Genomic DNA, 13,151 nt, shown 5'->3' with positions numbered 1-13,151 from the left:
TTCGTTGTCAAACATGTAGATCAGATTGCAGTCTCTTTTCATTGTTAGATGAATTTAATTATCCCAATAATACATCCTGTTTTCATACTGTTTTTTTGTGAATTTTGTGCAATGCAATGCTAACTTATTTTAAATAAATGCTTAAAAGAAAAGAAATGGAAAAGGCCAACAGACTTAATTGGCTAACAGATCAGATCTGTGGTAAGTTTTTTTTTTTGCTGTGTTAATCCCCAAATTCTAATACGTGCTTAGAGTGATTTAGCATTGCTATTGGTTTCTGATATCTTAGTGTTGTGATTTATACTTGCTTTCTTCTTAGGTTTGGCGGGTAGTTTTGATTTCATTATTTGATACTCAATTGACTCCTCTAGTAAACAGACTTGCTAATGAAATATTTCTATCTGTTCACTCAATAGCTAGAGATGATTGCCATGGAAAATCCTGCAGACTTGAAGAAGCAATTGTATGTTGAATTTGAAGGAGAGCAAGGGGTAGATGAAGGAGGTGTTTCCAAAGAATTTTTTCAACTGGTTGTGGAAGAAATCTTCAATCCAGATATTGGTATGTGTTCTAATAATTTACTGATTTATCAGATTTTTCCCATGAAAGGTTGGACGAGATGATCTTTCAAGGTCAATTCCAACCTGGGCTGTTCTATGTTTATGCAGTGCCTTTCTACATCTGCTGCCGCTTCTCTCTGAAGCTCTCCAGGTTTCTTGGTGATCATGAGAATACTTGACCCACTGAGGCTCAGTATTCATCATCAGTCATCCTCCTAAGGAGGAATGATGAAAGGAATAACTGTATATAGTTAGTGAAAGCTACCATTGCTTGTTTAGATATAAATCAGTAGTATAGGGTTTCTTTGCAGGGTTCCTTTTGTTTGTTCTCTCACCTTTCTCCTCGCTTTGCTTTGTGATTAGCTTCTAGAATTAGTAATCAAACCAAAGAGGAAGAGCTTCTGCAGTAAAACCAGAGTAGGACTATGGTGAGTTTTTGAGTTATTTCCTCCCCTTCCTCCAGCTTAAAAAAATCTGATAGTCTCAGTTTTTCTAATGATTTCATCTAAAAGGGGTACAGATCCAAAGTGTGGCAGTAATGTCAAATTTTACTGTAGTTAGTTAAGAACTAAGAGTAATTTGATATATTGGAGCCAAAGTTTTATATTTGTGTTTTAACACTCACATTTCCATCTTACTGTTTTTTCCCTTGCTCCCTACACCAGTCTTTTATGCTTCCATTTTTATACATGCAAGGATGTGCTGCTTTTAATATGCAGCTTGTCTGCTGCTTTGAAAAGATTAAAATGTTACAAATACTTTGTGTTAGAATAGAAATGAGACCTACCAGGTTCCTATACTAATTTCGTAGTATATGTGAAATATGATGTCACATTGTAGTTCCTGTAATGGCTTCTGTTAAAAAAGCTCAATAGCTTATAGCCATTAGTTAATTTGGGTTCATTGAACTCTTTTAAGAAAAGAAGGCTGTTGTTCTTGGTTTTGTGGAAAGAAACACAGAAATTCATTTTGACCAGGTTAAAGAGGAAGTCCCCAGAATCGGTAACAGGATCTGAACCTTGGCACTTGCTTGTTGCTGTACACAAGCCAGTTCTTGTAACAAGCGATACAGATCCATAGACAAGTCTTACTCACTCTGAAAACTGCTGTTCACTTGGAGATTTGGAGTCTGAATTAGCAAGGTTACTTGGAATAAGAGTATGGAAAAATAAGGAAGTCTTAGTACTTTGACTGACGAAGTTGTATTTCCAGTGCAAAATACATTTTTGACGTGAGTTTATCTAAAGAGAAGTTGTGTGGGGTGCCTATATTGAAATACTCCTATTTAGTAATTGAAGTCTGATTCATTTAAGATCCAGCCAGTGTATATACACTCCCTGTGTGTAAAGATGGGTAATAGATTAGATGTGCATGCATGTATTCTGTATTCAAAATACAAAAAAAAAAGTACACTTTTTGTATTCATATCAACTTTGGAAAAAAAAAAAAGGCATTTATTTGCTTCTGGCATAAATTTGTAAAAGCAGAAAATGTAGTTTGCTTTCACGGTTGTCTTTTCATTTGCACCTATTAATATGCACTGCATTATAACAGTTTATACACCATATATACCAAGTGTGACTTTTGTTGATTTGTAAATACTTTATTTACCAGAGAAAATGAAGGAAATTCTGTAAATGGAACTTAAAATGTCTGTCCTCTGATATATATGTGTGGAATAATGTTCATTGCTGTAATAGTTTCTTTGTCATTACATTTCAAGTGTTTTCATATTAAACTATCTTAATGTCTTACTCAAAGGAGACAATAACTCAGACAAAAATAATAGATTTATCACCAACAGTCACCATGGTAAAAGGAAGGATGGAATAACTTCATATAATATTCCTAGCAACACTGTACAATTGTTTTCCCTTATTGCAGCTTCCAGTTTCTTCTGGCATTTTATTATGATTTTAATGTAGTATATTCTTAATTTTGGTCAGTGAATACAATATTGTATTTTGCATTAAAATGTTTCCACATGTGGATCTGGGTAAACTGTTAGTCCCTCATAATGAGACATTTGCTGGACTTGTTTGTTTTGACTGTTTAACTTTTTCATCATCTTCCAGAAAGTACAAGTTACTGCTTTTATTGTGCCAGTAATCCAGAAGTTACTTCAGTCAATTCAGAAAATGGAATGCAGGCTTCTATTTAATGTTTCTCTTTTATATGCTTGTATTCCTCATCCATTTCTGATTTCCAGTTGCCTTACCTGATGTGTTAGTCTGTTATTTGTGTGCTTCCCTAATAGCTGACCCTGTCCTAGTACCTTACTGAGATAAATAATCTTCAGTTTTGGGGAATAGCCAGAGTCTCTTGAATGAGTTTGCAGTTGGTTTCCTTACATTTAATGAGAATTCAGGCTTTACCTCTTGGCTGAAGGTGACATCTTATTTTCAGATGAGTCATTTTGTGGCTCTGTTCATGTGACTTTGTAATCAGTTTGTACATCTCCATAGGCTATAAATAAATAAGCATATCTTTTAAGAGCTGACAAGATAAGTCCTTGTGGCAAAGGTAGTTCATGTTCTTGACCACATGCATCTAACTTCTCGTGTGTGGGGAGGAAGGAGCCTGGCACTTTTTCTTAGGTTCTGCTGGAAATCATGAGACTTAGCTGTACAAGCAACAAGTCACTGGGACTATGCTTGTCCAGGGTGGTCTCTCTCCCTCTCCTTAAGTCTATGGGTTTTGCATTTATCTTGCTTCAGTATGTAGTCAGGTAAGCAATGGATTTTAACGTGGGACTCATTTAAGTTTATAGCCTGTACACAAACTCTGGTTTCATAAACAAGAGCTAATCCAGTGACTTGCTACAGCCAAAAGGGTAAGGAAATCTTTGCCTTTCTTTTGTCCGTACAGTTCTATCTGCTTCCTCCAGCTGCTGGCATGTGCCAGTTCAGCTGTTTGTCCAAGCCTTCTGTGAAGGTAGTCAGCTGGTGAACTTGGCAGGAAATTGGTCACCTGAAATAGTGAGCTGAGTCAGGTGAAGGGGTAGGGGACCAAAGTAAAACCTCTCCCTTTCAGCAGTTACAATTGCAGCCCCTCCTGTGAAATGACAGTCCCACGTTAGATTTTACCCTCAAGTTAGGATGTATGTGATAGCTGCAGCAACTCAGTGGACTTTGAGTATTTTTAAACAAACAAAAAAATCTGTTAGGCATCTAACTCTTAAGTCCATATGTGATGGTTAATCCCTGCTCCATTATCATAGCTTCCAATTCAGTAATAGGGCTGCATCTAGTCCTGTTCCTTTGCTGGAACTGGCCTGGAAAAGCCTTTGAGGAAAGGCTATCACTTTATAGTAATTGGAGTTCTTTGTGAGTATTTCATCCACGTGGTTTTTTATTGTGTTCTTTTCTTGCACTGTTGCATTTATCAAAGTTACAATCTATGATGACAATGTGCTGCTGCTTCCTTAGTAATGGAAGGGAATGAAAGGTTGTGTATGCACAGCTTCAGTGAGCACTGCAGGATGTTGTATCACAGGTCTCCTGCGTGCTTTTAGTGGTAATGTAACAGTATTTTGAGCAGCTCAAATTATCCTAAGGTAAGTAGCTTCTCTTTGGCATTAAATTCAGTATAATGTTAAATTAAACATGTTTTAGAGGCAATCCAATGCAAATGGTTTTATAATGGTATGTTTTACATGTCATTTGTATTGAAATGTAACCATAATTGTTCAACATAATTTTTTTACAGGGATGTTCACATATGATGAATCTACAAAACTGTTTTGGTTTAATCCGTCCTCTTTTGAAACTGAGGGTCAGTTTACACTGATTGGCATAGTACTGGGTCTGGCTATTTACAATAACTGTATACTGGATGTACATTTTCCCATGGTTGTCTACAGGAAGCTAATGGGCAAAAAAGGAACTTTCCGTGATCTGGCAGACTCTCATCCTGTAAGTTCATTATGTTCTTTGAGTTTATTAATGCATTTTCCATGTGATAACTTGATCTAGATTTAAATTAAGCACAAGATCACTGTCAGAAGTGGAAGTGAAATAACCAGAGACTTGTGTGAAGAGTCTGTGTTTGTTAAAATAAATTCATAAGCGATAAAACCTGTTACTACATCTGGTTTAGAGGAGGCAGAATTGTCAAGTCAGTTGCTTAATATCACTAAGCACTATTAAGCATAAACTATTACTAATAGTATCTTCCCAGAGAGACTTCTAAAATTAGGCTGTTTATACCTATTTGTAGAAGTAGTTTTCACAAAAAATGTGAAAGTAGCAGTAGATGTGCAAAGGTGTGATGCTCATAATGGTTTTTGTCTAAAGCAAAAGACAGATGAGGCAGTTCATGACTATCCCTACAGTTTGGGAGCAGTGATTAGTGTCCATCTTACCCCACCCCTCCTCAGCCAGTGGCTATACCAAAACACTAAGCTGTGCACGTGCTTTAGTAGATAGAGCATGGAAGCATATATGCAGGGTATCTTGGCCCTGCTCCAGTATCTATCAAAGATCACCAGTAGCTTTCCCTCATGCTATCTGGTATATTAGTATACTTCATTTCAAATGGTGGGACATTTCCCTTTTCATAAGCAGTTATGCGAAATCTTCAGCTATTCAAAAAAGATGAGTAAAATGATACTGTTTAAAAAGAACTTAGCTTTTATTTTTGTTTACACATACCTCATTTTCTGATTAATCAGAAAAATAGGTTATCCGGCCTGCTTTGGATGGCTGTATATAACAGCGTGCCAGCTTTGACCAATAAAACAGTTTCTCTGTAAAACAATGTTGAGAAATACACAGTGCTTCCAGTTTCCTGTATTTTTTTATTACATACTCACAATTTTTTATGACAGAAAAAGTGGATTTATTTCTGTGGAACAAGGCAGGACATTTCTTAATTTTTCTCTCCTACTCTTACATTTCTCCTCTGACACCTACACTGACTTCTCTTAAAATAATCTGTTTAAAACTCTTCGTATTGTAATATGACTTAAGCACTTACTTCAGAGTAAGTGAATGAAATTTAAATCAAATGAAATTTAGAGTAGTCAAGCCTCCCAATGCCTTTTCTAATGTTATAGAACATGGAGGATAGGGTGTTCACCAGCCCTCACCACCAACAGTTCCATGTCCAATCATTGTCAATGCAAGATATTTTTAAAGGTGCTGTGGAAGAATCAAAAGGATGCAGATAGTGAGAGGATGAGGCTTACATGTAAACTTTCAATAATTAAAACATTGAGGGGAAATTTATTACTTCTACTTCACTATAAAAATATAGTTGCACTCAATTGTTGCTTTTACCTTCACTTTGCATTCTTGAGTCCTACACCTCTGTCTCAGCCAAAGAATTGTTCCTTTTCTGCATAACCTTTGGTTTCCAAGAGAGTCTTGGGCTTTTCCTAAGGCATAGCAGGGCGGAAGGCTGGTTGCTCTTTTGAGTAGAGCAAACTCTTACAGGGAATTTCATTTTCCACTTGGCAAATTCTGACCTAGCTTGTGATTATTTTTTTTGTGCATAAATGTTTTCTTTGCTTTAATGACCACCCTATCTGTGTTGCTTCAAGATTAGTTCCTAGTTTGTTTGGGTTTTAAATCAATATGTAGGAGATAAAATTCAGGCAGCAGGCTTTTATCTGATACAAAATACAGCATTTTCTTTGATTTTTAACACATATATGTTCAACTTACTAGTGTAACATGTCCTGGATGCCAAAAGTAAATACAGTTTCAAAAGAGTTAAGAGGCTAAGGTAATCAGCGGCTCTTAAGCTAGAGGTCTGACCATTGCGTTTAGGAAGATTCCTGGGTGCTGGTAGGCTCTTCTAAGGGAATTATCACTCATTGCCATGTTTCTTTTTTGTCTTTCCTTAATATCTGCTATTGGTTGTTTTTACAAACACTAAGCTTAACGTACCTTTGTTTGGACTGTTATGGGGGATCTTAGGTGACTTGCATTATAGAATGTAACAACCCTTTTTGAGGCAGATTATTTTGTGTCTTCTGGTATTACTCAGTAAAATCCATTGAAACTTATTTATGACAGACATGTATTTCTTATTCTGTTAGGTTCTTTACCAGAGTTTGAGAGACTTACTAGAGTATGAAGGAAGTGTGGAAGATGATATGATGATAACGTTTCAAATATCTCATACGGATCTCTTTGGCAATCCAATGATGCATGATTTAAAGGAAAACGGTGATAAAATTCCTATTACGAATGAAAATAGAAAGGTACGCTCAAGTAATTTTTTAACGTAATCTGTAATTTTTAGAAAATCTGTGCAGAATTATGTAGGATTGTATATACAAAGTTTGGTCTCACTTACAATTTAAGTTTAAAAGCCTTTTAAAACTGCCATAGCACAGTGTAGTTGTAAGCAGAAAAGGCTTCTCTTTTAAAGAAAGCATCGATACATGCATACGTAGCTTCTGGGTGTGGTGTTTGACCAGTTTGAGAAATATTTGAGACTTGCTCTTTATTATTGCAGAGTAGAAGCTGAGCCCAGATAATCTACGTAGAATTATAGAGTTAAATGTATTTCGGGGTCTTATTTTTGGGAGATACTTCAAGTGGCATGTGTCGAAGTACTAAGGTTTTTTTGGGGGTTGTTTCCTTACAGGAATTTGTCAATCTGTATGCTGACTATATACTCAATAAATCAGTAGAAAAGCAGTTCAAGGCCTTTCGGAGAGGATTCCATATGGTGACCAATGAATCTCCTTTGAAATATTTATTTAGACCAGAGGAAATTGAATTACTTATTTGTGGAAGTAGGGTAAGAATCCTGAATTTACACCAGAAAAAGTGGAACTTTTTTGATCCTAAGTATATAATTAGTGGTAATTTTTTAAAATGTCATCTTCTTACAGAATTTAGATTTTCAAGCACTAGAAGAAACTACAGAGTATGATGGTGGCTATACAAGAGAGTCTCTTATTATTAGGTAATTTTTTCTCATTTCTTAAAGGTTAAAAGCAATTTATATGCCTGTTTCTTCATAATGAACTTAATATTGTAAGATTTAGTATTTTTGGAGTACTGGAGATGAAAGTGTCTTATGTGTAATTTCACTTTACTCAAGTACAGTCGTTAGAAAAGAGCAGATAGTATAAGCATTGTCTTTAGCTTCCAGTGAACTTTGGTAAAGCTTAAAAGGGATTTTTCCCTGGGTTTTTGTCTTTCTCTTCTACCATATAGTTAAATAATCCCCAGTCTAAGCAGGGCTGTTTCAATAAATTACCACTGCTCTGTTTTTTTAAAAAAAAAAAATTCACAAACACTGAATTGTTTGAATATGTCACATGTGAAGAACTTTGTTCTCTAATTAGAAATCAAGTAAATTCAATGAGGGGAAAATGGTTTTAATGTTTTTGCCTTCTTGTCCCCTTTGACTAGAGAACTCTGAAGACAAGGGTCAGAGCATCTTCGGTCCTCTAGACTTTGTCAGCTACTTAACTAGTTCCTGCTAGGGTAAAAAGCCTTTGACGGCAGCTGCATTTGTTTACTGTGGTGTTTAAGAAGGTGGTAGAAATGGACAGTGTAGTGGAACCAGTGTAATTCCATAGGAAACAGGAATAATAAAATAAAGGAAGAATATCTGCAGATCACTTATCAGCTGAATTAACACTTAAACAGTTAAACGGTGGTATTTTGGTAATATTTCTGATTTTTACTTCTGATTCTCAGCGATTGGTAAATACGTTACTGTTAGTTTTGGTTTTTATGAATGCAACTGGTAAACTGATGTTAAGACTGCCTAGAATTATTAAACCTTCAAAGTTCAATTACTTTTGAAAGTCTCATTTATACCAGAGAAAGTTTTCAGTTTACTTACTTCTTGATTTCTTCCTTGATAGGGAATTCTGGGAAATAGTCCATTCATTTACAGATGAACAGAAAAGGTTATTCTTACAGTTTACAACAGGCACAGACAGAGCCCCTGTGGGAGGACTTGGAAAGTTAAAGATGATCATAGCCAAAAATGGCCCAGATACAGAGAGGTAAAAAAAAATAGTCTGCATTTTGCTTGTTTGTTTATAAATGGAAGCAAGTTCTGTGATTTTAATTTATTAACTTAGTTAAATCTGAAAGTTGAATCTTTCAGCAAAGTAGATTGTCTTTAAATTCATTATTTTGGATTTGTGAAATAGCGATGTGTTTCTTTGCATGTACTGCATGTTCCTGGATCTGAATTCTTCTTTTCTGTTTTCCCTACAGGTTACCTACATCTCACACATGCTTTAATGTACTTTTGCTTCCGGAGTACTCGAGCAAAGAAAAGCTTAAAGAAAGATTATTGAAGGCCATCACATATGCCAAAGGATTTGGCATGCTGTAATAAATATAACAAAAGGGATTAAAAAAATGATGGTGATGATGTCCCTGTCCAAAAAGGCCATAAGATAGTGAGCTACAGTAGTCACCTGTGTTTGTGCCTCCCTTCTTTACTGGGGACATTGGGCTGGAACAGCAGATTTCAGCTGCTTATATGAACAAAATCTTTATTTTTTCTTTTAGCGTGAAAGTGTTACATATTCTTTCACTTGTATGTACAGAGAGGTTTTCCTGAATATTTATTTTAAGGGTTAAATCACTTTTGCTTGTGTTTATTACTGCTTGAAGTTGAGCCTTTTTGAGTATTTACAAGAAAACAAACTGTACTCTCCCAAGGAAAATATTGCCATCATTTGTAGACCATGTAACCTTCAAGTATGTGCTATATTTTTGTCCCTGTATCTAATCAAATCAAGAACTGTACTTTTTGAAGAGTTTGCTTTTGAAACTTGAAGTCTTGGAAAACAGTGTGATGCAATTACTGCTGTTCTAGCCCCCAAAGAGTTTCTGTGCAAAATCTTAAGAATCAATAAAGATGGAAGGGAGAACTCGGAATGTTAAATTGCAGCCTTGAGAACTTTACTTTAGTCACAGCACAACAATTAAAATTCATTTCACTATATGTTGTCTTCACATGTGTTGTAATAAATTGTGTTTTTAATTAGGAAACATTTCTTAGCATATGAAAGGGTAGAAAATGTAGTTACTTTTTTAAAAAAGAAGTTTACTGGGGAAAGTGCATTTTCAACTGAACAGCTTTAGAGTAGGGAGTGAAGTGTTTTGAAAAAAGATAGGAAGTTTTTGCTATATTATAAACAAAGCATGTGGAAGTGCACTTAAAATGAAGTTTTATTCTTAATTGCCTATTATGTTGACATTTTAAATAGACAATCCAAAGTCTTCCCTACATGTTATGTCATCACCATTTATTTAATGAATCATCGTTCCTATTTATCAAGGCACATGATCAGTGTTGCAGCATAATCTAAAGGGATGGCTACTGTATTTTAATCTCATCTAACAATAAGCAAAATTGAACAATATTAAACGTAAGGCCTACTTCATGTTGTACACTTCCAGACATTAAATAAACTGTTAGAAAGTAAGTACTAAGGTTATGTTCATCTACTACATAAAGTATTCAGTAGGTTTTTAATTTAACTCTACAAATCATATCAGAAATAAATCCTTTACCTTTCGTAGTCTGTGTTTAATGTTAATTTCTCCTGTTGCAATATATGATAAAGGGATTATGCGTTTTTAAGTGAAGACATAACCGGCATATCTCTTTTATAATACAAGCTGCAGCGGATGTGCAGAGCTGAGCTTGTGCCTTGACAATTGCTATAACTGACTACTACCGATCAAACCCATGGCTGTGTGGAATTGGCATTAAAAGGCATAGTTTTGAAACCATTGGAGAAAGAAAAGATGTCTTTCAGGACTATTTTAATAAATTCTTTCTAGTAATAGAAACAGACAACTGTTATGTAACTATGATGCTGAATAAAACAGTGACCTTTTTTCACCATGGTCCACTGAAAAAGAAAACAAGTGATTTTCTTGCTTTGATAAATTGGATATTAAGTTATTTTATTAGAAAACATTGTAGTACAGCATAATTTGAGGGTTACAGGTACATAAAACTCTCTAGAAGTGAACTGGAGTGATGTGGGGTCCAGCGATGTTCCCCCCGCCACCCCTTGCAAGCTGATGCAAGATGGCCTGGACATGGGGACTGAAACTTGCTGGGAGGGAAGGGTGCTGGCTGTCTTCTGGTCTTTGATTTCACGGTGGCACTTGGCATGCCACCTTGAATGTTCACCTCATTACATGTTCTTGAAAAGGAGAACAGAAGATACCCTGCTACTCAGGGGGGCGGTTGACAACAGTGCTTGCCTGTTCCTTCAGGTTTGGAGTGTCTTTTACTGTAGGCGGTGAGAACAAGATTTGCAGAGTGCCTTGAGGGTTTTGTTACAAGTGTGAACCACATCATGATACTTCTGTGTGGTATGTACTATGTCGATAGTCTAATACTATTAAGCTATATACCTATAACTTGGTTTATGCTGATGTGGCTCTGGGTGGTGGTTATGCCCAGCGGACAAGTGTGTTAAGATTCATGTTGGGTTTTTTATATAGGTCCGAAAGCTGGGCAGACCACGTAATTGGATAGCAATACAAAGTTCTCTCGCTGAAGTGTTAACATTGTAAATATGTTTTTTCTGTCTTCCTTTAGCGTTAAGATTAAAATAATACATAATTGTATTGGCCTTTTAAAGCATAAGTTGTTTTTCAAAGAATCATTTTCAGGTACGATGTAAGTACTTTATATCTGACAGATTTCCCATTTAAATATATACCGCCTCCCTCAAAATGCCACTGTATTGAAACCTTATCTCCTTAATGGTGTTATAAATGCCCTAATTGTCCAGCGGCAGCATTTGATAAGGTTTAAAATAAATAAATCCTGAAGTCTTGTAGCTGCAGGCTGGTCTCCTGCCCTACAGAAGCTTCAGTCAGCCTTGTGTTGCTTGAAAGGTTTGTCAAAGTGGGGAAAATGCCATTTAAGTTCTCTTTTTCTGGGCTCTAGGCACATGCAGAATGTCTTTCACCCTCACTTAGTCTTTCAGCAGTGTTCAGTGTATTTTAGGTCTACAAAACTTACCTCAGAAACTTGGGTGTACTTACGTGTCACTCAAATACCTCTCTCGAGTGAGCCGGAAGACTCCTTCTCCAAGGTAGCAGTCTGATGCCAGGATGCTGGTGCTCTCCCCTCAGAGTGTCCTTAATATGTTAATGAGAAAATATTTTGGGCATCTCAGTATTGTCTCATTTGACAAGTGACAAATGCCTCTTTTGAGCATTTCCTTCTGCACCCTAATAGACTGCCAAGATGCTTCCAGCCTTGGTGTGAAGGGGACGTCAGGCTTTTACCTGTATTTTGTAGTATCTTGTGCCTCAAAAATGATAGTAATGCAAGATACCCTGAAAAGATTCATCTTAAGTACTGAACAAGTCTGGATTTTTTTCCGATTCCATTAGGAGTGAAGGAATAGTTTTATTTAGTTCTAAAGGTATGTTAGCATGTGACTGCATGAACAGAGCATCATCCTTTAAAAGATGGAGGCTTTTGTTTGTTGCTGAAAAAATTTCAGGAACAGCCATCAGGAGTGAGCACAGTTCGGTTAACTAAGGAATAGTGTTTTGTGAACTTCTGACTGGGCTTATCTTCTGTTCAGCAGGCAGTAGCCTGAGATGGGTCTGTGACAGCTGAAGAGACCCTCTCCAGCCCTGAGCTTTAAGGAAAGCTGATGGGCTGGCGATGAGCCTGGGGCTCCAAGCAGCTCTGTGTTACATTAGTCGATCCATGCCTGTCGTGCAACAGTGGTCTTCACTGCTGAAGCAGGCGCTTCATGCCACATGTCATACCACACAGGTGTGATGTATCTGATGGGCTGAGCCTCCAGGTAGCCCATAGTGTGGGCTATCCAGGTGCTTGCCTGGGTGTCTGCTCTGAAGCAGGGAGGGACACGGATTTCCATGCTGCTGATGTTCAGCAGGAGGACAACCCCCACAGCATCAGCTTTAAGGTGCTTCCCTGGCACTGTTGTAGCCAGTTATGTCCAGGTAAATTTTTAATCTCACCAGGGGACTAAAAATTTCCTGGTTGTCTCAAGAATTTTCAGGATGAAGATACTTCAGTCAGGCTGAATGTTGGAGCTGTGCCTTAATTAGTATGCAGAAAAACTCCTGTGTTTCAGCATGCAAGATGGAGCAGGAGCTTCTTCCAAGTTTAGCTATGCAAAATCAAGCCTTTCCTAATGAGAGCTTAGTTCACTATGGTTAGTCTCAGAATCACAAGGGTTTGTGATAAGTTAGCTACAATTCCCATTTGTACTTGTGCACAACTTCAATTAAACTTTCAGGTTACTGAAGTAATTGAAGTTGTCACCAAATTCATAAGACCATCAGGGACTTGAAATTAATTTTATTAAGAAATACAGTTTTATACCGTATCATAGTAGGGACGCTGCTTTGGAAATAGAGTTGATGCTGGCATTTGCCTTTAGACAGGTCACTTCTTAGCCAGATGAATTAATTTGGAAAACCCATGAAATAATGGCATGTATCTTTTCTCCAGTGCCTCCATCTAAAGATGTCTTCAGCTGTTGATTTTTATTATTTTTCATTAACAAAATTAAAAATGGTGTCTGGCTGCTGGATTTCTGAGCAGTAATATTAAAAGTTATTTGTTGGGTGACTTTGGCTGTATGCT

General features: G+C 36.7%; 1 protein-coding gene across 2 annotated transcripts in view; it reads left to right on the top strand.

Annotated features, from left to right (window-relative positions):
* Window positions 1-10,486, top strand: part of UBE3A (ubiquitin protein ligase E3A) — a 54,043-nt gene extending 43,557 nt beyond the window's left edge. For both annotated transcript variants that reach the window (XM_059818874.1, XM_059818881.1), the window contains exons 7-13: window positions 417-561; window positions 4,269-4,474; window positions 6,604-6,768; window positions 7,158-7,313; window positions 7,408-7,481; window positions 8,395-8,538; window positions 8,756-10,486. In XM_059818874.1, coding sequence (XP_059674857.1) covers window positions 417-561; window positions 4,269-4,474; window positions 6,604-6,768; window positions 7,158-7,313; window positions 7,408-7,481; window positions 8,395-8,538; window positions 8,756-8,876 — 1,011 coding nt within the window. In that variant the 3' untranslated portion in view covers window positions 8,877-10,486. The remainder of the gene's footprint in view (window positions 1-416; window positions 562-4,268; window positions 4,475-6,603; window positions 6,769-7,157; window positions 7,314-7,407; window positions 7,482-8,394; window positions 8,539-8,755) is intronic.
* The last annotated feature ends 2,665 nt before the right edge of the window (window positions 10,487-13,151 follow it).

The sequence above is a fragment of the Gavia stellata genome, chromosome 1 (assembly GCF_030936135.1).
Source record: "Gavia stellata isolate bGavSte3 chromosome 1, bGavSte3.hap2, whole genome shotgun sequence".
Classification (NCBI taxonomy): domain Eukaryota; kingdom Metazoa; phylum Chordata; class Aves; order Gaviiformes; family Gaviidae; genus Gavia; species Gavia stellata.
The sequence above is the reverse complement of the archived record's forward strand: the minus strand, read 5'-3'. Positions and strand labels throughout refer to the sequence as shown.